At 42.5% G+C, this 25327-nt stretch overlaps 1 protein-coding gene across 5 annotated transcripts in view; it reads left to right on the plus strand.

Moving 5' to 3' along the window:
* Positions 1 to 3087: 3087 nt before the first annotated feature.
* LOC124034177 (transport and Golgi organization 2 homolog) overlaps positions 3088 to 25327 on the plus strand; it is a 55879-nt gene continuing 33639 nt past the window's right edge. Inside the window, exons 1-5 of one of the 5 annotated variants that reach the window (XM_046347017.1) lie at positions 3088 to 3255; positions 6467 to 6597; positions 17581 to 17669; positions 20956 to 21075; positions 22998 to 23115. In XM_046347017.1, the coding sequence (XP_046202973.1) occupies positions 6542 to 6597; positions 17581 to 17669; positions 20956 to 21075; positions 22998 to 23115 (383 nt within the window). In that variant the 5' untranslated portion in view covers positions 3088 to 3255; positions 6467 to 6541. Of the gene's footprint in view, positions 3281 to 6095; positions 6157 to 6466; positions 6598 to 17580; positions 17670 to 20955; positions 21076 to 22997; positions 23116 to 25327 lie in introns of those variants that run through there. The other 4 variants (XM_046347015.1, XM_046347013.1, XM_046347016.1 and 1 more) reach the window with 4 other exon arrangements.

Here is a 25327-nt window from a genome sequence, read left to right on the forward strand (position 1 = left end):
ATCACTAAGGACCTATCACAGTCCAAACACACCAACACAGTAATGAAGAGGGCACAACAACACCTCTTCCCCCTCAGGAGGTTGAAAAGATTTTGGCATTGGCCCTCAGTTCCTTAAGTTCCACAGCTGCACCATTGAGAGCATCTTGACTGGCTGCATCACCGCTTGGTATGGCAACTGCTCGGTTTCAACCGCAAGGCGCTATAGAGGGTAGTGCGTGTGGCCCAGTACATCACTGGGGCTGAGCTTCCTGCCATCCAGGACCTCTATACCAGGCCGTGTCAGAAGAAGGCCCAAATAATTGTCAATTTTATCCCTACCCACATGTACATACTATATTACGTCAACTACCTCGTACCCCTGCACATTGACTTGGTACTGGTACTCCTTGTATATATATTTTTTTGTGCAAATATTTGTCTTACTTTTTAACTTTGCACTGTTGGGAATGGGTTCGTAAGTATGCATTTCACTGTCAAGTCTTCACATGTTGTATTAGGCACATGTAACCAATAAAAGTGATCTCAGTAAGTCCTACTCAGTAGATGACTCTGAAACATCCTACAGTAGGCCTAGGCCTAACAGTGTTTTCAATAATTCACAAAACTAGGACAAAAACAATGACAATACTTTTAAAGGAGGGGGGTTTCAATTAACTGCTTGGCCCCCAAAGCCTCTCCAAACACATGGAACCTTCTCAGTAGCCTATAATCAATCAACCATGCACCAAACATGTATTCTCAAAGACTGCATGGTTTCCAACAGAGCACCTACTGACCATCTTGTGTATAAAGGTCTTATTTGCAAACGGGGCTTTGTTTTTTTTTTCAATTTCCCAGTGGTTTTGAACGCACTGAAGTCGGAAGTCAGAGATTTCAGAGCTTTCAATGGCTTCTATGGTTGTGGCTAGATGGAGTACAGCTATGGACAGAAGTTACTTTACGTAGCAGGTTAGGAGAATTAGGTTAAGGTTAGGAAAAGGGTTAGAGTTAGCTCAAATTCTACAGTTGTCCCCGACGCAACTAGATCGTGCTGTACCCCATCTAGCTACAACTGTAGAAGCCATCAGTTCCTGGGAAACCATCATTATCACCACAGGTGTGCTTGTATACCAGAGACGAAGAGGAAGCGAGACATCCCACTTCCTCATTTTTTCTGTTTCATTGGACATTTACATCAGAGGAGACTGGTGGGGAGAGCTATTGGAGGACGGGCTCAATGTAATGGCTGGAATGAGATTGATGGAACAGTATCAAACAATTATTATGACATGTAAACAATCTTAATCTGTGTTCTAGTGTTATATTTGATCTGCACGTGTGCCAGCCTCCCTCTTACGCATGAGTTAAGTGCGTTTGGAAAAACTGAAAGCTTGCATCTTAGATATAGTTTTCACGTCCAAATTGTATCCAAACTGGCCTGCTCGCCTCCCTACCACTGAGGAAGTACAGTTCCCGCTCAGCCCAGTCAAAACAGTTCGCTGCTCTGGCCCCCCAATGGTGGAACAAACTCCCTCACGACGCCAGGACAGCGGAGTCAATCACCACCTTCCGGAGACACCTGAAACCCCACCTCTTTAAGGAATACCTAGGATAGGATAAGTAATCCTTCTCACCCCCCCCCCCCCCCTTAAGATTTAGATGCACTATTGTAAAGTGACTGTTCTACTGGATGTCATAAGGTGAATGTACCAATTTGTAAGTCGCTCTGGATAAGAGCGTCTGCTAAATGATTTAAATGTAAATGTACATGTATATGTCCGTACTCAAATAGGCAGAGCAAAAATAACATGTGGTAGAACGTTTATTTTGTCTGGTGATTTTATGCATTTATTTAAGTCCCATCGGGTAGCCTGATTTCAGATGTGTCCATCTAAAACAGGATTTTTAGAGAAATTGATATTCTTGCAAATAATTTTAACGTTTAAATGAACTATTAAATTTGACTATCCACTCAAGTTTTCAAGATATGTAACTTTTGAAAGACAGCATCATATGATGCAAAATACATCATATGGGGCTGATTTCTGTACTTTGAAAGTTACATATCTTAATTTGAGTGCTGACAAGCAACACATTTTGGGACTATGTCAACAATGGACTAATGAAACAAATGCCAAAATGCAGTTTTTGGGTGCAGTTTACCTTTACCTTTAAGTAAACAGGAACTGGCCATTGTTTTTCCAAATGTAAACAACTGCGTGAACTCTTCATTTATCCATTATCTTTGTTTATACCTTTTTTACATATTTCCCACTAATTGTGTCTCCATAGGAAACACTGACTAAAACGACCAAATTGTTGCTACCCAGTCACACATGTATTGGCAAAAATGCTAATATCAACTAATTGAAATGGTCTATCAACTAATTGAAATGATACAACTGACATTAACTTTCCAAATAATGATATGAGAAATCTGGAAAATCTCCTGTCTTCTCAGGGTTATGCCACGTTCATATCTTGGCGGAGTGCTGAGGGAATGCAAAAACCATTGACTAATGCCGAAATGAATTGACAGGCAAAACCGCGGCCATGTTTGTTGCCATTTTCAGTGGTGCGTGACTTCAGATCGAGATACAAGTTCAAAACACCTGGGTGGTCGGAACTCGGATGCTCGGCGCTCGGATTTCCGACTCCAGTGTGTTCAAACAACTAGGAATTTACGAGGTCAAATCATGACTTCAGTGAAATTCAGGTCGGAAAGTCGGGGCTCTCGAAAGAGGCCCGACTTTCCCGAATTGGATGACAATTCAAAACGATTATGCCCAATCGGAGCTCGTATTTTTCCGAGTTCCCAGTTGGTTTGAACGTGGCATTAGCGAGCTAACGTAACAATGACATCGCCAACAGGTGTGATCGGGGACTTCGATTTGAGAAGTTGTTTCTGCCTTTCTTCATACTGTACTACCAATTACTTGTTGGATGAGCGTTCAAGTGCATTTTCCCCATCGAATTTACACGTTTTTCCCGTCATATTTATAAGTTCCCGACATGACATGAATGCAACATTAGTATCGGCGAATCACAGTGTGTGTTGCTCGATGGTCGCCATTAGAGTGGATGCACCCGATTTACGCCCAGGCCATTCTGGAACCATCCACGGTGCGAGCGGAGTTCTCATTCGTCCAGTGACATTGAACTGAAAGTTCCGGTCTAGCCTACTGACAAACTAAATCAACTGCACCCTAAACTGCGAATACGTTTTTTATTATTAGCCAACCGAATGGATTGATCTTCAGAAGCAAGTGTAACAGTGAGTACGTTTTACTTTACTAAAAGTAGGTAACCAGGCAGATTAATTGTAATATATTCTTATTTTGTATTGTGTTGCATAACAGACCGGTAGCGAAGAGTTGTCACTTTCCTGTTTTGTTCTTGTTGTGACAGCTATCTAGAGCATGCCTGCTGCTTTTAGCTAGCTGGCTAGTTTGCTAACTCGCTACAAGCTGTGTTTGATCAAAGTTGTTGACTAGAGGGTAACATTATAAGCAAGGGGCTATAATTGTCATTTTGTTGTCTTGGTTCTCAGATTGGTTCTCACATTTTTGCTCACTTATAGCTAGCTAGCGTCATTTCTAACTATTGTAACGTTAGTCAGCTAGCTTAACCAGAGATATCAGAGAAAGGATTGGTTTAACAAGCTAACCTTAATGTTGTTTGCAACTAGAAATAATAGGTTACTAGCTATGTGTTCTTCTTATCTAGGCCACTTCATAATAAATCATTATTAGTTGACGCAGGTGTGTCGCTGTAGTGCTGAGTAGGCACAAAAGCCTGCACACACTTTAGTGGTCACCAGGTGCTGACCTCGTGTGTCAGTTTGAGTTTTTTAAAGGATACGCTGATCTGAGTTTGACATTAACTTTTTGAGCTACTTGTAAAACATTTTCTTTTACTTATCCAAAAAGCTCAAGTCACTTGTTGCCCCCCCCCCCCCCACCCAAAATGTTTATATGTTTATATATATGTAACTAAGCTAGCCGTTTCACATCCGTTACATACACATATATAACACATATATATATATGTATGTGTGTTTATATATGTGTATGTAACGGATATTGTATATGTTATATATGTGTATGTAACGGATGTGAAACGGCTAGCTTAGTTAGCGGTGGTGCGCGCTCTAGCGACTCCTGTGGCAGGCCGGGTCGCCAGGTGTATAGTGTTTCATCCTACACATTGGTGCAGCTGGCGTCCAGTTTAAGTGTGCATTGTGTCAAGAAGAAGTGCGGCTTGGCTGGGTTGTGTTTCGGAGGACGCACGGCTCTCGACCTTCGCCTCTCCTTAGTACGTACGAGAGTTGCAATGATGGGACAAGACTGTAACTACCAATTGGATATCATGAAATAGGGAGAAAAGTAAATAAATAAGCTACGTGGTGAGTTGATGCCTATTCGGCAGCTAGTAGGCTAGGTGAATTGATCAGACTACTTTGTATGTGTTTGTTGGCTAACTTGTACTTTACAAAGTTGTTGGAAAGTTACACAAATTATAACCTTGGTAGCCTATAAAATATTGCAACATTACAATTAGCCTTCAACCAAATACGTTTTAGTGTCTTTAATAAATAATTCCCTCCCAGGGCTCGAAATTAAAGGGCGTCCTGTCATCCCCGGGATTATGATGAATAAGTATATGGTTTAAAACGGACTCTAGGACAACAGATCCAAAATTCATACAATCACTGCACATATTAGATTTTTTTTAATCAATGAGGCTGATTCAATGTTTAGCTTATAATGTTGATCAAGTTTTATTTCTTCATGTTATAAGCTCAACAATGTGCACATGTCTGCAGGCTACCTGCGAATGTTTCCAAAATGCATTTAGTGGAAATCAACACTTCTCAAAAGTGCACTGCACGCATAAGCTGTTTCATGTGACAGATTCAAATAGTTTTTAGAAATTTAGAAAGAGGGAGATCTGAGGATGCTGTAACTAACATGGGTTACTAGTATGATTAGGATTATGCCTTTGGCTGCTGGACAATAAAATGTTGTTTTGAAAACCAATAGAATATGAGGAAAATGCTTGTTTCAATGGCATATTAAGTGTTTATGGCCGTATTTTGGCTAGCCTACTTCGAATCACAGTAAGACATGCTTCATAAAACGTCCAGGTTTTAAACAAATACGTTTTACTGTTAAATAAATAGTTAAATGCTGACCATCTCCCCTCAAATTCGAGGTGGGTGATGTGCGGTGTGCAACAGGCACTGTTCTTCACACTCCGATCTTGTGACCATGAACGAACCGTGCCTTGAGGATGTAGACAGAATCAAGCCTTCAGACTTTAATGTTAATTATCCCATTATATTTGTCGAACATGACTGGTGTTTAGCCTATATTTATGTAATTAAAAGTGTAAATACATTTTTATGGCACCTCCCACATGTCAGCACGGTTTGGACATGAGGCTTGTATGCATATCACCTACGCTTTCACACCTTTTTATTTATGTAGGCCTACATGAAAAAAATATTTAAATATTATTCCATGTTGGCCTCTGATGCAATTCTGATCGGAGTAATTGTTTGATATTGTGACTTATGTTTACTTTTTCAAGACAAGAGGACAAGTGTTAGGTCAAAGTCCATTGTTTCACATCATTTGATCAATCTAATCACTTCTCTATCAGATTACAATAAAGTGTGTGGACACAAATGAGGGCTTGTCAACAATATTGCTGTCCTGTATTGAATATTTCAACATCAGCCTACCACTTGGATGAGGTTAGGAGCTTAGCATACAGTAGCTACAGAATTGTTAGCTTGTGTAAAAATACGGCAGCAATTTTTCAACTAACCTTTACGTAGCGAGAACATTACTTCCTCTCAACTTGGAAGTTACCAGTGTCTTCTCATCTCCCATCGCTAGTTGCAAGAGGAATGTAAGAATTTATCAAATGCACCATTAATTAAACGAAATGCACATTTTTACTCCATGAGGTAATCCAACAATGTGTATGCCTCCATATTGTCTATTTCAGATCTTCTCGTATTGCTCAGGACAGGTTGGTGTTGGAGCAAAAATGTATTTAATTTATTAACCAAGCATTTTTTTATTCTTCTGTTCCACCTGCAACTAGCGATGGTAGACGAAGACACCGGTAGCTTGTTGAGAGGAAGTAACTTCCTTGTTATGTGAAGGTTAGTTGAAAAAGTTCTGCCGAGGCTTTACACTAGCAAAGCTGTAACGGATGTGGAACATTCTCATATCACGTGACTTTTCTGTAGCTAGGGCTTGGCACAGCTGTGGCAGATGAAATTGCTTCCTGCACAATCCTGTATGATATTTAGTCTGTCTCCTTTGTAAATTGAACCTAGGCCATGCCATAGTGTAGAGTAGTCTTGTGAAGACGCTGACTGCTCTCACACTTAAGAAGTCAATTGCAGCAATCCCCCCTCGCCCCTTTTCCCACTTTACTGCTTTTCTCACTATACTATCATTTTCTTCCAGCTCTTGTCAACATGTCCAAGTTTTGAAATTGACCGTGCCCAGTGTAAGAGAGCGTCCCCCACCCCTAAGACCCACATGTGTATCATCTTCTTCAAGTTTGACCCTCGGCCTGCATCCAAAAATGCCTACAGGTAAGGCCTCTTCTCCTTGCCTCTGTACTATATTTAAGTAATAATGCCCGAGAAGCCGGTGTTTGGAGGATATATTGGCACTGGTGTTTTCAAATAATGATTGACAAATTTCCATGAACTTTATTTTGATGAATTTATTCATTCTATTTCATCCTTCCACAAGATATGATCCTGAAACCAATCTACGGTTGCTACCCAAGCCGGCTCGGCTTTCGTTCTATTGGTTCGGTTGCCAGAGACGCTTGCTAGCTAGCCAACTTAGTCACGTCAAACAGTGCAGACTGCAGACGAACAACAAAGTAGCTGCATTTGCATTTGTTTAAGCTGATTTCAAGTGACGTTTATTTGGATACATCCATAACATTAAGCTAATGAGGCACGATTTTGCCTGTCATAGAAAATGTGCTCTCTCGTTAGGACACTGTTGTTCAGGGAAGCTAGCCATTATTTCTTTACTTATTTTGTACATAATGTTGCCGCTACCGTCTCTTATGACCGAAAATAACTTCTAGACATCAGGACTGCTATTTCTCACCACAGACTAGCAGAATTATATATATTTTTCTTTCATGACTCTGACGAGCCCGAAGCAAAGAGGAAGCAGACCCCGATACCCGTGATCTGCGTGAAGAGGAGGCCATTCTGACTCCTGAGAATTCGCAGGCAATCAAATAATCCCGCACTTCCATCCATTCTGCTCGCAAACGTGCAGTTTTTGGAGAATAAAATTGACGAGTTCCACGGAAGATTAAGCTAACAACCGCACATTACAAACTGTAACATTTTATGTTTCACGGAGTCGTGGCTGAACGACAATATCAACATACAGCCGGCTGGATGTACCGTCAGGATAGAACAGCGGCGTCAGGTATGACAAAGGGCGGTGGACTATGTATTTTTGTAAATGACAGCTGGTGCACAATATCGAAGGAAGTCTCGAGCTATTGCTCGCCAAAGGTAGAGTATCTCATGATAAGCTGTAGACCACACTACCAAGAGAGTTTTCATCTGTATTCTTTGTCGCGGTTTACATACCACCACAGTCAGAGGCTGGCACTAACACAGCATTTAATGAGCTGTATTCCACCATAAGCAAACAAGAAAAGGCTCACCCAGAGGTGGTGTTCCTAGTAGCTGATGACTTTAATGCAGGAAAACTTAAATCCGTTTACCAAAATTCTATCAGCATGTTAAATGTGAAACTAGAGGAAAAATAACTCTGGACCACCTATACTCCACACACAGAGACTCATGCAAAGCACTCTCTCTCTCGCCCTCCATTTGGCAAATCTGACCATAATTCTATCCTGATTCCTGCTTAAAAGGAAAAATTAAAGCAGGAAGCACCAGTGGCTAGATCAATAAAACAGTGGTCAGAGGAAGCAGATGCTAAGCTACAGGATTGTTTTGCTAGCACAGACTAGAATATGTTTCGGGATTCCTCCGATGGCATCGAGGAGTACACCACATCAGTCACTGGCCTCATCAATAAGTGCATCGATGATGACTTTGTCCCCACAGAGACTGTACGTACATACCACAACCAGAAGCCATGGATTACAAGCAGCATCCACACTGAGCTAAAGGCTAGAGCTGCCGCTTTCAAGGAAGCTTATAAGAAAAACCGCTATGCCCTTTGACAAACCATCAAACAGGCAAAGCGTCAATACAGGACTAATATCGAATCGTACTACACCTGCTCTGAAGCTCGTCGGATGTGGCAGGGCTTGCAAACCATTAGACTACAAAAAGAAGCACAGCCGAGAGCTGCCTAGTGACATGAGCTTACCAGACGAGCTAAACTACTTCTATGCTGGCTTCGAGGCAAATGACACAAATGAGACATGCATGAGAGCACCAGCTGTTCCGGATGACTGTGTGATCATGCTCTCCGTAGCCAATGAGAGTAAGACCTTTAAACAGGTCAACATTCGCAAGGCCACAGGGCCAGATTACCAGGACGTGTTCTACGAGCATGTGCTGACCAACTTGGCAAGTGTCTTCACTGACATTTTCAACTTCTCCCTGTCCGATTCTGTAATACCAACATGCTTTAAGCAGGCCACCATAGTCCCTGTACCCAAGAACACTAAGGTAACCTGCCTAAACGACTACCGACCCATAGCACTCACATCTGTAACCATGAAGTGCTTTGAAAGGCTGGTCAGGGCTCACATAAACACTGTCATCCCAGAAACCCTAGACCCACTCCAATTTGCATACCGTCCCATACAGATCCACAGATTATGCAATCTCTATTGCACTCCACACTGCCCTTTCCCACCAGAACAAAAGGAACACCTACATGAGAATGCTGTTCGTTGACTACAGCTCAGCGTTCAGCACCATAGTGCCCTCAAAGCTCACCAATAAGCTAAGAACCCCGGGACTAAACACCTCCCGCAACTGGATCCTGGACTTACTGACAGGCCACCCCCAGGTGGTAAGGGTAGGTAACGACACATCCGCCACGCTGATCCTCAACACAGGGGACCCTCAGGGATGCGTGCTCAGTCCCCTCTTGAACTCCCTGTTCACTCATGACTGCATGGCCAAGCACGACTCAAACACCATAATTACATCTGCCGATGACACAACAGTGGTAGGCTGATCACCGACAACAACTAGACAGCCTATAGGGAGGAGGTCAGAGACCTGGCCATGTGGTGCCAAGGACAACAACTTCTCTCTCAACGTGATGAAGACAAAAGAGATGATTGTGGACTACAGGACATAGAGAACCGAGCACGTGCCCATTCTCATTGACAGGGCTGCAGTGGAGCAAGTTGAGAGCAACAAACTATCATGGTCCAAGCACACCAAGGCAGTCATGAAGAGGGCACGACAACCTATTTCCCCCTCAGGAGACTGAAAATGTTCTTCAGCTGCACAATCAAGAGCATCCTGATGGGTTGCATCACTGCCTGGTATGGCAACTGCTCGGCCTCCGACCGCAAGGCACTACAGAGGTTAGTGCGTATGGCGCAGTACGTCACTGGGGCCAAGCTTCCTGCCATCCAGGACCTCTATACCAGGCGGTGTCAGAGGAAGGCACCAAAAATTGTCAGACTCCAGCCACCCGAGTCAGACTGTTCTCTCTAATACTGCACAGCAAGCGGTACCTGAGTGCCAAGTCTAGGTCCAAGAGGCTGGTAAAACAGTTTCTACCCCCAAGCCATAAGACTCCTGAACATCTAGTCAAATGGCTACCCAGACTATTTGCAGTGCCCTCCCCCACTCACTCCCTCTTTACACCACTGCTACCCTCTTTTGTCTTCTATGCATAGTAACTTTAATAACTACCTACATGTACATACTACCTCAACTAACCAGTTCCCCCGCACACTGACTCTGTATCGGTACCGCCCTGTAAAAATTATCAATATTATTATTTTACTGCTGCTCTTTAATTACTTGTTACTTTTATCTCTTATTCTTGTCCATATATATTTTTTAAATGCATTGTTGGTTAGGGGCAAGAAAGTAAGCATTTCACTGTAAGGTGTTGTATTTGACGAATGTGACTAATAAAATTGTATTTGTTTCCTCTGTCTCGTCCGCTACACATTCATTACTATGGGACAGTTTTGAATATTGAATTTGAATATTGAAACAATGTTGCAAATGTCAGTCTCCGCTGTTGAAAACTAAATGTTACTCTAAAAGAAATGGGTGATAGTGTCTCTGCTTTTTATAGTGGAGATCAAGTTTATAAATTGCCTGGATGGTCTGATGAGACAGTGGATTGCTCAGTCAGATGGAACAGAGATTTAGCTGGTGGTAACTTGTGGAATAGTCCCCGGCTGAAATGCTCTTTTCACCAATCAGGATTAGGCCCACCCGTTTTATAAATGACCACACTTTTTCCATATTGCCTAGTCTGTATCTGCTCTCATTTGACCTCATAACCTTAGGCCTATATTCAGACGGTGGTTTAAAAAGATTAACACCTCCAGATGTTGAGCTCAAATTGAATTTAAAAAAGGAATCGTAGTGTTGAGTTAGATGCAGGGGACATTCTTCCCATCTCTTGATAAATTTTTTCCTCCAATTATTATACCATGCTCCCTCGAAGATGCGTTAGGCTAGTGCTAAAGTGTAGCATCTCCAATCTGATGTAGCACCCAAAGCAGAGTAGCAATGATAAGAACCTAGAGAATCTGTGTTGCTGTCTCACTGGAGGTTTTCAAAGCTAGCCTGAATCCAAATTGAATTGCTCCGTTTCACTTCACAATTTCAATGAAACGGAACAATTCAGTTTGGATGCAGGCAAATTCAAAGCCTTCCATGTTGGTCTAAAGCTCTGCGGAACACCATCTAGGGCTACCATCGGCTAACCTTTACTACAGTCACTGCTGATTTATCTCAGTGAATGTCCTTGAAGGCCAATGGTAGAGGAGCAGTCAATGTAATTTAAAGCCCTGTTTATAATAATCCCTTGGGATCTGTGGAGCTCTCTACCTGGCCAGGATCTATCTATGCCTTTGCCTCTGGGAGATTGCCCTAGCCTAAGGAAATCACAGTGGCGGTGTGTTAACAATGACTCACTCTGGACCCACAGGATACGTGTAACTTATAGGCCTAGCATCCTTGTGGTTGAATTAGTGCATGTAGGTTATGTCAGTGAGGGGAATGGCAAAATAATGCAAGAATGCTAAATTCCTCTTGAGTGACTGGTTTTCTTCCATGCACCCAATGCCCCAACATACCTGCCTGACAACTATGTTCGGTTTTGAATTCCTATTAGGTCTATGTATTGCGTCACCATCATGATTAGCACTTTCCCTTGCAATATGAGACTCATCGATGGGCGGTATCTTGCTAATCTCAAACGTATACCCTTTTTTTTTTGTAAGTAAAGAATAATTTACATGAATAAATTGTGTAATCATTCTCTACATTCGCACTCTCTGTATGGCTGTACCCTGTTGGTTTTCTTGTTGTTTCTCTCCTAGTGATTCCCATAGGCTCAGATGGATAAACAGATGGATGCTCTGCTCTTTCCTGTGTAAAATCATTAGTGCTTGCTTTGTTTCGGGGACCGCGTCATAGACTCTTGGGGCACACGTGTCACCGCAACCGGCTTTGCGTCATTAGCTTTTGATGCACAGAGGTTGACCCCGATCAGGTCAATTTGTTCTTAAAGAATCCACCTCCCTCTGAACAAGATTCATGGGAGACGCTGTCTGCCGTGAAGGCCGAGAAGAAAGGATACAATTATTACGTATGTCATTGTAGTTCAGTGACTCATTTCTGTTCCGTACTCCGTGAATAAATGCCTCTCTCAGTGGAACTATTTAATCGCTTTGACCGGTGACCCTGTCATGGCAACTAATACGTCTCAGGTAGTTGGCTCTGACAAGGGACGTCGTGGAACACAAACATGCGCAGTGCATGTTCTGTGTGTCTAATGAATGCATATCATTATCTGGGAACAGTGTGTATACCTGACTGGATATTGCTGTTATCTCAGGTTAGATACTGTTCCATCCAGGGCTCTAAAGTGTGGTCAATTGGGTCACATATGCGACAAAAATATTTTTCTGTGTGACTTGCAGTTATAATTTGTGAGCACCAGTGACAATATTTGTATTTATTTTTTAGAATAATTGTTGTAATGATAAGGCTGTGCTGTTGTTTCATTTAACATTACATTTAAGTCATTTAGCAGACGCTCTTATCCAGAGCGACTTACAAATTGGTGCATTCACCTTATGACATCCAGTGGGACAGTCACTTAACAATAGTGCATCTAAAACTTAGGGGGGGTGGGGTGAGAGGGATTACTTATCCTATCCTAGGTATTCCTTAAAGAGGTGGGGTTTCAGGTGTCTCCGGAAGGTGGTGATTGACTCCGCTGTCCTGGCGTCGTGAGGGAGTTTGTTCCACCATTGGGGGGCCAGGGCAGCGAACAGTTTTGACTGGGCTGAGCGGGAGCTGTACTTCCTCAGTGGTAGGGAGGCGAGCAGGCCAGAGGTGGATGAACGCAGTGCCCTTGTTTGGGTGTAGGGCCTGATCAGAGCCTGGAGGTACTGAGGTGCCGTTCCCCTCACAGCTCCGTAGGCAAGCACCATGGTCTTGTAGCGGATGCGAGCTTCAACTGGAAGCCAGTGGAGAGAACGGAGGAGCGGGGTGACGTGAGAGAACTTGGGAAGGTTGAACACCAGTTTCCTGAGTGCAGATTGAGTGCAGATTGATTAGTGTCATGCTTGCACCATTGCTACTGTTTATTTCTAGCACAAACCGTTCAAAAGATCTGACCAATATTAACCAGCGCATTGTTTTTGTCTTCCTGTTGAGGATTGGGTTGCCGCGTTTTACATTCCTAAACCATGTTGTGGGCCGTTCTGAATCTTTTTGCGGGCCTTTAACCATTTTGTTTTACACTTTGTTCAGTCATGTATTTTTTTTACCTCATTAGCTAGTTGTCTTACACAAACGTTACGCTCTTGAAGAGACCGTGTACATTTTTCAATGTAATGCATGTTAGTAGGAAAATAGTGCTTTAACATAATGTCAAAACCTAATTAATATTCCAGAAATGACTTTTTATTTTATTTCAATGGCTGTTTTGTATCAACATTTTTGCTTTTTATAATTAACAAATGTATTTACAGGGTTCTATATTCATTTCTAGGGGACAATATATGCTTCAGAAGTAGCGAGAATTCATATAGGCTACAGTGCCTTCAAGAAGTATTCATACCCCTTAAATTCTAAATGGATTAAATTGTTGCTGGTTTCTCACCCATCTACATACAATACCACATACCGAAAAAGTGAAAACATTTTCCAGTCCCTGCCGCTGAATGTATCCCCATAGCATGGTGTTGCCACCACCATGCTTCACGGTCGGGATGGTGTTAGACAGGTGACGAGTTGTGCTTGGTTTTCTTTAGACATAGCGCTTTGCATTCAGGCCAAATAATCTGAAAATAATAACCTTATATTTTGTCTTTCACATACCTTTTGGCAAATACCAAGCCTGCTGTTGTGCATTTTTCTCAGGATTGGCTTCTGTCAGGCCGCTATCCCAAAAGCCCAGCTTGGTGTAGTGCTGTAGAGAGGAACTCTGTAGTTCTGTCAGATTGGTCATTGGGTTCTTGGTCACCTCCCCGACCAAAGTCCTTGCCTGGTTGATGAGTTTGTTCTGACAGCCAGCTCTAGGCAAAGTCTGGGTGGTTCCATATTTTTCCTAATGATGGAATAGTCCATGTGCGCATGTTGATTTTTGTCCACCCACATCTGACACTATCAGGACACGCAGGCTGAAATATGAACCAACTATATTGGGGTACTGCAGAGCCAAGTCTAGGACCATAAGGTTTCTTAACAGCTTATACCCCAAGCCATAAAACTGCTGAACAGCTAACGAAATGGTTACCCGGACTATTTGCATTGTACCCACACACACACACACACACTTTTGTTTTACACTGCTGCTACTTGCTGTTTATTATCTATTATCACTTTACTCCTACCTACGTGTACATATTTCCTCGACTCGTCTGTACCCCCGCATATTGACTTGGTACCGGTACCCCCTGTATACAGCCTAGTAATTTTATTGTTGCTCTTTTATTTAATGTTTTTTTTGTAATTAGTTTTTTTACTTTAGTTTATTTTCAATATTTTTTCTTTAAATCTTAATTTTCTTAACTGCATTGTTGGTTAAGGGCTTGTAAGTAAGCATTTCACGGTATTCGGAATTTGTTAATTTTGGAGTATTGGCTAGACCAGGGCACTGCCAGGGCTCAGTACCAAAGACAATCTTATATTTTTTGTTTTTCTGCCATGCATAATATGCAGTGGGCTATGTATTGAATAACAACTCAATCCAACAAAAATGTATTCTGTTTTTTGGCGATGGGAGGGCTTAGGCTCAAATATAGTCCTATGCATGAGCGCTAATATGTTTCACGTGCAACATTTGAAATGCTTTGACTTAATCATCACCTTAGAAAGCGCTGTCCATTTCATTGTTTGGCTTTGAAACAACATCCAGTTTGAATTCATTGTTGAACTTCTTTCTTTAAATTGATCGTCACAGTGAGGTCAAAAAGTGTAGCCTAACTGAGTTTTCAAAGCATGATACTGTTTTGCTGATGTGATTTTCAATTGTATTTCTATTGATGTCAGTGGTTAGAGAGGAACAATCGAGCCCTGAGTACCAGGCCATTAACAACCTGGTGGTGGTTAGGGTACTCCTAATACATGTCCTGAGGGTGTAAGAGATTACCGTGACTCAATGGTCATGTGGAATTTGACTGCGGTCATGACTGCCCTAGGTATGAATACTTTCTGAGGGCTCTAATCGATAAAAGAAATCGACAAAGTTAAACACCAGTGCAATGCAATTTTAATTTAGAGCCCTGGTTACAACTGTAGGTTATATTATAGGCCAACAAATGTTGTATAAATACATTGACCCTACATTGCCTCGTAGTGCCAGAACAAAACAAGTCAAGATAGACTAAGTTTCACAGGGAACTTAATGGTGTTCCCTGTGACATTCAATGTAGGCTACTACTGCAAATCGCATCACTTAGGTCCCACTGCGAGCCCACCTCTCTCCCAACGCCACAGATCTACGACAGCTTCAGTTGCCTATTCGTATAGGGCAGCCAAACTGGGAGGAAAAACCCCACAATCGTGTGTGTGTGTGTGTGTGTGTGTGTGTGTGTGTGTGTGTGTGTGTGTGTGTGTGTGTGTGTGTGTGTGTGTGTGTGTGTGTGTGTGTGTGTGTGTGTGTGTGTGTGTGTTGGGCTGGCTGATGATTCATTGGACAGTAGCTGAACATTAATGTGATGTCACTAAGTCATGCACTGTTGCCTTGCTAAATAAGTGACAGTTGTGCAGTGCTAGTAAAAAGTCGCCAGAGATTAATGTCAAATGCAGCATTAGCTACAGCAGTGATAGTCTGTCAGTGTGATGAGTGGCACATTAAGGCCCATTTGTTATGGGATAACTACTGAAAATTGCAGTAGGTGGGGGTGGTGCTGGCAATGTGTAAGGCCTAGGTTTCACTTTCAGTTAAATGCTCATGTTTAACTTGTGAGCGTCTTACCAATCTTTTTCATAGAGACTAGTCTAGTCTAGGGCACAGTTCCTGTTCACTGAGCTCCTTCCTCCAATGTGTGCTGTCTGACAGGTCTTCTTTTTTAAGACGACTATTTTCTTCTGATCCTATGGATCCTCATCAAAGGATGTCCTTCCCTTCCCCATCTTCAATATCATGTTCTCTCTGTTGGAGACACTGTGGGGCAAGCAGCATAGCAGTGGGGATTAAAACGCCCGTTCTAACTGCTCAAATCACTGGCGTCGGCAAACAATTCAAGACCAATTCATTCTCATAATGAGCTAATGTCTATCCAGTCTGTGGAATGGAGAGATGGTCAACTGAGCTGAGTGTTTAAGAGAGCTGATATGGTGGAGAGGAGGGGTGGAGTATCATGTCACTCTTGCTCCCCTTTGTGTGAGAAATGTACATGGATAGTCTACAATCCTGGCTGATTGTGAGGGGTTTCTTTACCCGAAGACTTGGCCTTAACGTTAACGTCATTGTCCAAACGTTGGTCTGATTGAGCATTGAATTCTGTGGCCAGACTTGTCGTAATATTTAACGTTGTCGAAATGTTAGTCTGATTTAAGAGAACTGCCATTGGAGCTGATTTGGCTTTAGAGGGCTGTCAGGAGAAAGCTGCAAATTTATTCTGTCTCCATCCGCTGCACTGGATCAATCTGATACTTGCACCTCCCCTGGCCTTTAGAAGCCTCAGCCTCTCTCTGACATGGCCCTTTTGGAACTCTGAAGGATGAGAAAATGTGTTTGTTTTTTTTGCCTGCTGTTGTATTATGGATTTGATGTGATGTTTGCAGTGGGGCGGGGTCTGGAAAAGCCCATCTCTTGTGATCTGTCTATGCACACTGTGCAGCAGTCCAAGCTGGGTGGAGAAAGTCGGCAGGGGTTGTAATGTTATTGCGTTAAGGTAATCAAGTTACATGGAGAGGCAGAGGTATGGATGTGCATACCAAATTAAACCCTATTTCCTATATAGTGCACTACTTTTGACCAGTACCCATGGGCTCTGGTCGAAAGTAGTGCACTACATAGGGAATAGGGTGCCATTTGGGACACAAGCATGGTGTTGGATCGTGACAGCACATCAGCTTTCTCCTGCTGCTGCAGCTGATGGGGAATGGGATGCAAGTGCCAAACCTTGCCGTGTCCTGAGGGGAGGAATAGTGCACACACAGACAATTAGGGAACATGCAACCTCAGTCAGGAGCTCAGCTCAGTCAGGTCTGCAGCAAGGCACTGCACAGCTCTTTATTTTTCTGTCACACCTCAGGCGTCCGCATGCTTCCCAGCTGAAACAGTTCAGTATATATAGAGTTCCTGCCTATATTATGACACTGTCATTTTTTTTGGGGGGGGGGGGTCTTTTTGGACTTCGGTGAGGGTTTTTTCAGCTGTTCGGGGCCCCCCCTTTTATTTATTTTTCCCCCAAGCGATGGTCTTTTAAGGGAGTATGCGAACACAGCCAAGTTCGGCTAGGCGCCAGCCTAACTGAAGCATACTGACGCCTTGATTCACTCATTGGTGCAGAATGCAGCCTGGCAAATGAGCACAGGTTACTTAATCTTATTCCGTTTATAATGCACAACTTTGGACCAGAACGCTATGGGCCCTGGTATAAAGTAGTGAGCTATATAATATATACATATATATATGTATATGTATATGTATATGTATGTCTATATATACATATATGTCTATATATATATATGTCTATAGGGTGCGATTTGGGCCGCTGAAGACACTGCCAGGGCTCAGTCTCTTTGATTTAAAGAGATGCGACCCAAAACATCATAATATGTCAAGATGGATACCACCACTAGGTTATGGCGCAAAAGTACATTACCTTAAGCGGTTTACCATGGTCTCCCTCATAACTCTAGTCCTTTCTCTTTTTCCCTCAGGCTAATTTTGGCCGCAAACAGAGATGAGTTCTACAACAGGCCAACCAAAGCTGCAGACTTTTGGGCGAGCAACAGCGAAATCCTCAGTGGTAAGTATCTGCACTTGACGTTGAAGTGGCAGAACCACACTGTGGGGCGACAGAGAGAATTGAGTCTTTCTCTGAGAGCCTTTTATTTCACCACAACCCATTTCATTTCAACTCGGCTAGAATGCATTCATGAGCCAGATATTGGTTTCCATGTCAAGAGACAAATAAAATGTGATTTGATCTCCTAGGTCTAAACATTCTCTCCCAGACTCATGGATAGAAAGTTTGGAGTGTAGCATAAGGTAACCAGTCCATCCAGTATGCATAATAATACAGTCTACACTTAACGGTGATTCATAGAATTTGTTTAATTTTGGAGTATTGGCTAGACCAATTATGTACCAAAGACAATCTTATATTTTTTGTTTTTCTGCCATGCATAATATGCAGTGGGCTATGTATTGTATAACGGCACAAAGTAAAAAAGGCTCATATATAGGCCTATGTATGTACTAATATGCTTATGGGTGTTTCACGTGCAACATTTGAAATGCTTTGACTTAATCATCACCTTAGAAAGCGCTGTCCATTTAATTGTTTGGCTTTGAAACAACATCCAGTTTCAACCCATTGTTGAACTTCTTTCTTTAAATTGATTGTCACAGTGAGGTCAAAAAGTGTAGCCTAACTGAGTTTTTTAAAAGCATTATACTGTTTTGCTGATGTGATTTTCAATTGTATTTGTATTGATGTCAGAGTGGTTAGAGAGGAACAATAGAGCCCTGAGTACCAAGCCATTAACAACCTGGTGGTGGTTAGGGTACTCCTAATACATGTCCAGAGGGCATAAGAGATTACCGTGACTCAATGGTCATGTGGAATTTGACTGCGGTCATGACTGCCAATGTGACGGGAATACTTTTTGAGAGGAATTTAATGCACTGATTGTCCCAGTCATTCAATTTTTTCATTATTAAGAGCATAGAGCATTGACTGAGAAAAACAAAATGCATCTCTGAGTATTCAGGCTGTTTAAAAAGTGAACCGGGTGTCAGGCTAAGAAGTGGGATTACAATAAGCGTCCTGTCATAGAGCATTGCTTCTCCTCTGTTTTTGAGTGATTCCTTTCATTTCCTCTCCCTCTCACAGCAGACTAGGAAGTTGTTTTGTTCAACAGCCTTTTTATAGTATTTCTGAGTCAACTATTTCTACAATTGTTTTCCCGTTACACAGGCTTGAGTAGCAGCCATTCAACTGACGGCTGATTCTATGTGGTGTGGCAGAAATGAATGAGTGTGGCCAGTGAGGCTCTTATCTGGTGTGTGGGTGGAGGGATGGTGGTTGGCCTCTGGTTGAAGGTGATGGATCATGTTGATGTGTGGACTCACTCAAACAAACATCAAGTCAATCTCGGCCTGATCTTACAGCTAAACAATGTGTTGATGTTTTATTGCCAATTTATTCATCTATGCCTCACGGGGGAGAGCAGAGCTGAGGACTTTTGAAACCTTTTTCAAGGACAGCACACGCATAGTAGCACTGACTGTCTTCATGTTTGTCGGCTCTACCATCATCCTGGGAGAGTAAGCTCTGGGATTCCAGCAGCTCCATCTCTACCGGTCCCTATTGGGTTCAGGCCTTGGCTGGGTTTCTCTGCAGGAAAGTACCTCTCCTCTGTTCCCTGGCTGTCTCAGTGTGCCTGTATTAATGAGGTGGAAGTGTAGACTTACCATCTTGCCTCTGCACATGCTTCCCTTAGTTACCCCCCCCCCCCCCCCCTCTCTCATAGAAACACACACAGCCTATCTCAGTGTTTAAGTCACAGTTTAGGTCTAGATGAACCGCCTGTATCGCATGGCCCTTTGCATCCAGAAGTTTATTCAAGTTTTCGTACAGTATGAGTATTAATAACTTGGTATTCATTCTTCAGTGGGTTCATTTCTTCCAAGTGCAATACAAGTGCAAAATGGTAAGCGACTAGCAAGTCACACTGGTTGTAATAAAATGATCTATATATCTCTTAACGCTCCACTGCTAGTCGTGTTCCCTATGAGTCGTGTAAGGGCATCGCTTCACTCCGCGTCCAGACAAACAGAATGTATGAGTAGAATTAATCTATTCAGCGTTTTCAGAGTTCCGTGCTCTACATGGTAATGAGGCTCCCATGATGATGAATGCAAGGCAGAGAGGCCTGTCTGTTTCTCAGAAAACCACTGCTCAGCCTTAACTGCATAAAGTACAAAATTGCCTCTTCCTTGAATGTTTTGGTTTTTATGCACTTCTTCAGGATTTTTTTCTGTAACTCACAAAGGAGTAAAACTAGGCAGTCAGCGATGGCTTGGAGCAGGGTGAAACATTTGTACTTCTAGAATTAATAGATTTATTATAAGCAAACTCTTGTTTTGAGTGACTGGCAGCATTATTTTCAGCAATACATGATTGCCATTGTTGATTCGCAGTGAAAAAAAATATATATATATACTAAACAAAAATATAAAGGCAACATGTAAAGTGTTGGTCCCATATTTCATGCGCTGAAACAAAAGATCCCAGAAATGTTCCATTCGCACAAATCTTATTTCTCTCAATTTTTTTGCACACATTTGTTTACATCCCTGTTAGTGAGCATTTCTCCTTTGCCAAGATAATACATCCACCTGACAGTTGTGGAATATCAAGAAGCTGATTAAACCGCATGCTTATTACACAGTTGCACCTTGTGCTGGCGTCAATAAAAGGTCAATGTGAAATGTTGTCACACAACACCTGATGTCTCAAGTTTGGGGGAGCGTGCACATGGCATGCTGACTGCAGGAATGTCCACCAGAGCACTTTCCAGATAATGTAATGTTCGTTTCTCTACCATAAGCCTCCTCCAACATCGTTTTATAGAATTTGGCAGTATGTCCAACCGGCCTCAACTGCAGACCACTTGTAACTACACCAGCCCAGGACCTCCAAATCTGTATTCTTTACCTGTGGGATCGTGTGAGACCAGTCACCCAGATAGCTGATGGAACTGAGAAGTATTTCGGTCTGTAATAAAAGCTCTTTTGAGAAACATTATTTTGATTGGCTGGCTTACCAGTGGGTAGGCCTAATCCCTGCCCAGTCATATGAAATCCATAGATTAGGGCCTAATAAATGTTTCAATTGACTGATTTCCTTATATGAATCGTAACTCAGTAAAATAGTTGAAATGATTGCATGTTGCGTTTTATTTTTGTTCAGTATAGCATCAATCTCACTGTTGTTCTATTTTCAGACAGAGGTGTTACAATGGGAATAAAATTAATGTATGTGTTTTGTGACGGACATGGAGTGTGATGTGATTGTGTGTTGTCAGGGCTGGACCTGGAGGAGGGGAAGGAAGGAGGATCATGGCTGGGGATTAACAAGAGGGGCAAGCTGGCCGCACTGACCAATTACCTGGAGGGAAGGCCCAATCCAGACGCACAAGGAAGAGGTGAGGACCAACTTGGAAGAGAATATACCCACTGAGCAGCCCGATATGTACATTTTTAAGAGGCAGTGTATTCAGAAAGTGTTAAGACCACTTCCCTTCTTCCCCATTTTGTTACCTTACTGCATTATTCTAAAATTAATACAATTTATTATTTTCTTCACCGATCTACACACAATACCTCATAACGACAAAGTATAAACATGTTTTTTGACATTTTTGCAAATGTATTAAATATAAACAGATACCTTATTTATATAAGTATTAATATATAATAAGTATTCAGACTCTTTGCTATGAGACTTTTAAATTGAGCTCCGGTGCATCCGGTTTCCATCGATCATCCTTGAGATGTTTTGCAACTTGATTGGAGTTCAGCTGTGGTAAATTAAATTGATTGGACATGATTTGGAAAGTCACACACCTGTCTATATAAGGTCCTGCAGTTGACAATTAATTTCAGAGCAAAGACCAAGCCATGTGGTCTAAGGAATTGTCTGTAGATTGTGTTGAGGGAAGGGTACCAAAAAATGTCTGCAGTATTGAAGGTCCCCAAGAACAGTGGCCTCCATCATTCTTAAATGGAAGAAATTTGGAACCACCAAGACTCTTCCTAGAGCTGGCCGCCCGGGCAAACTGAGCAATCGGGGGAGGAGGGCCTTGGTCAGGGAGGTGACCCCGATGGTCACTGACAGAGCTCCAGAGTTCCTCTGTGGAGATGGGAGAACCTTCCAGAAGGGCAACCAGTTTCTGAATGTCCTTGAGTGGCCCAGCCAGAGCCTGGACTTGAACCCAATCAAACATATCTCTGGAGAGACCTGAAAATAGCTGTGCGGTGATGCTCCCCATCCAACCTGACAGAGCTCAAGAGGATCTACAGAGAAGAGTGGGAGAAACTCCCAAAATACAGGTGTGCTAAGCTTGAAGTGTCATACCCAAGAAGACTTGAGGCTGTAATCGCTGCCTAAGGTGCAAAGTACTGAGTAAAGGGTCTGAATACTTATGTAAATGTGATATTTCATTTTTAAAATTTGTAATACATTTGAAAAAAATATCTAAACCTGTTTTTGCTTAGTCATTATGGGGTATTGTGTGTAGATTGAAAGAAAAAAAGCAATTTAATTCATTTTAGAATAAGACTAACGTGGAAAACTTCAAGGGGTCTGAATACTCTCTGAATGCACTGTAGTGTTAATATTTCATTCCTCAAAGCTTTGTTCCTAAGAAGCTGCAGCTAACATGGAGCTGGAATGGTCAAATGGATGGAAATGAACCGCTTTTTGAAGGATTCATTCACTAGCAATAGCACCACAACAAGTGAATAGTAGTGTCAGCCAGCCTCCCTCGCCTCCTCTGTTTGCACGCTACAGTAGCTCTCCACTGTCGTTCTGTGTCAGAGCTGTCTACTGCCGATGCTCAGCCCCACAAGTGAAACACCTCCTTGTGTAATAGCAGTTTTCAAATTGTTTTATTTTCTTCAAGGCCACATTTCAGTCTTTTTCCTGACACACTTCATTGTTGTAGTGCAGATACCCCATCTTGGGTAGTAGCCTGTCCTCCTAACAGCTAACTCGCAGTGCTACGTAACATGGAAACTATCTCGAATGTCACTCAGTCCAAGACCTATGTTACATATTTTATCTCAAATGTCCTCCACGTAACTGCATCACAATTTGCTCAATTTATTTTTATTTAACCTGTTATTTAACCAGGTTAGTCTTGTTTTCAAAAGAGACCTGGACCAATAAGCGTTGTTGTGTCGATCATATTGGATAGTATAACTAAATGTGTCTGTGGTTCCAAAACCAAATAGCCAGCTAACTGATGAATCTACTTCTGCTATGTCCAGGGGCCTGCCTAACTGCTCTGTAACCTCTGTGCATTTAGTGTGAATGTAAGAATAATGTTGGTTCCATGTGTTGTAGGGTTCCTGGTGTCCAATTTCCTGGCAGATCAGAGCCAGGACAGCTACTCCTACCTGAAGAGGGTGTCATCTGAGGGACATCTCTACAATGGCTTCAACCTCCTCACCGCTGAGTTCAAGTGAGTCAAGGGATGTGGGCAGACGGATCAGGAGAGGTGGCCAGGGTTTGATGGAGTTCTGAGCAAAACAAAAGACCATGGGATGGGTTGATTTAATATTTTTGGTGAGGTTTGGCCTTGCTACTCAATACACACCTTCTGCATTGTTTTTATTTTGTAAAGTGTGCTTGCTGAAAAAAAGCACGACTTTATAAACTGTTCAGTTATTATTATTCCGCTGGAACCCTTAGCGCCAAAACCGTTAAACCATTGGTCAGTATGCTTGAAAAAAAACACTTTCTGATACTACTGATACTTTTCACACTACAACCATATTTGCATAAATCCCAATTCATTTCATTGGCCGTAGACTTGAAAGGGGAAACTATGCAGTGAACTAGTCTTCAAGTGTTTAAGCGAGAAACGCTATGCAAACTGTGGAACTCGTAGGCCAGTCTGGAATAGGTTGCTTGTAATACAGCTTTTTGATACCATGTATACTTGTTGAACTATAACTGTCTTAAATGTGCATAAAAGCACCATAGGCTTGAATGGATTCCCAACTTCTCTTGAACCATGAAAGCTACAAACACCAAACCAACTTTGACATGAACAGACTGACACAACGTAGATTGCTTGTCAAAAGATTGTCGATGGTATTTCCGGCAACGGCGACGCTCTAACATGACTCTCGTCTGCTTAGTGTCCTCGAACTTTATACATTTTACACTTTTTAGGTATCTTGACGGTTTACCCGTTTGTTGAAAATGTAATACGTCTCTTTTATCGCCAAAACAAAAGATGCCCAAGCTTAAGCAGACGAGGCGTGGAAATGTGCCCCCCACCCCTTCGGCCACGGAGGATGCTAGCTCGGGCGAAACACCATGATGATTCAGAATGGAGATGGACAAGGGTATAACAAATTGTAGAGACACTTTCTGAACGCATAATCAAAATGTATTTGCTGTTTAATCAACTCCATGAAGACCAGAAAGTCACAAAGAGACGACTGACAAAGTTAGAAAAAAAAACACGCTTCAATTCTGGACGTCCGCGAGTACGTGGATCAAAAGCACAAGAAGTTGGAAGACGGCATTTCGAAACTTGAGGAGAATTTAGATTCTCAAAAATGTCCAAAGGTGCTCAAATTTTAGGTTGCAAGGTTTCCCGGAGGCTGTGGAGGGAAGAAATGCCATCTCTTTTCTACAGGAATGGATTCCCAAAATCCTGGATTTACCCCCTTCTCTGCTGCCTGAGCAAAGGGAGAGCTCAAGAATGGAGGTGCTGTCATCAGGATGATGGTGATTTTTTTTTTTTTTACTAATTGCCCCTTTTCCTATTTCATATTTGCGGGATGATGGTCATCGTCTGGTAAAGGTTATTATTTATTCATCATAGCTTGGTGTCTTTTTTCCTGGGGTGCTTGGGTGCGCTTTTGCTGCTACGCGACACAGGTTTCGGGGCACCTTGGAGAATGGCGATTGGTTGACATTTGAGTGTACTGGTAGGCGCGGCTGAGGGTGGACATGAACGCATCCTCCGTTTTTTTATTTTCAGAGACATCCTCAAATGTGGCTAAATAGTCCTGTCTTTTTTATTGCCGATGTTTGTCGCTTTGATTGACATTTTATTTTGTCTCAACTGACAATTTTCATGTTACGGGGATCCATACGCTATACGTATCATTTAGATTGAACCTAATTTGGGTGATGCTATGCACAGCAGGTATATCTATTTTAAAGACTAGCTTCGAATGGGTATGGGGTTTTTAACTTTCAGTTCGGGAGGAGGTTGCATTGGTGGTTTAGAGTTTGCCAAAAGGCACCTAAAGGACCCTGACGTTGAGAAACAAGATTCTCTGGATTGATGAAATCAATAATTAACTCTTTGGCCTGAATGCCAAGCGTCATGTCTTAAGGAAACCTGGCACCATCCCTATGGTGAGTCATGGTGGTGGCAGCAGCATCATGCTGTGGGGATTTTCTTTCAGCGGCAGAGACTGGGAGACTAGATCCTTGAAGAAGACATGCTCCACAGCGCTCAGGACCTCAGCCTAAGGTGAAGGTTCACCTTCCAACAGGACAACGACCCTAAGCACACAGCCAAGACAACACAGGAGTGGTTTCGGGTAAATCTCTGAATGTCCTTGAGTGGCCCAGCCAGAGTCCGAACTTGAACCTTATCGAACATCTCTGGAGAGAACTGAAAATAGCTGTGCGGAGACGCCCCCCCC

Source organism: Oncorhynchus gorbuscha, linkage group LG04 (assembly GCF_021184085.1).
Source record: "Oncorhynchus gorbuscha isolate QuinsamMale2020 ecotype Even-year linkage group LG04, OgorEven_v1.0, whole genome shotgun sequence".
In the NCBI taxonomy this organism is placed as follows: domain Eukaryota; kingdom Metazoa; phylum Chordata; class Actinopteri; order Salmoniformes; family Salmonidae; genus Oncorhynchus; species Oncorhynchus gorbuscha.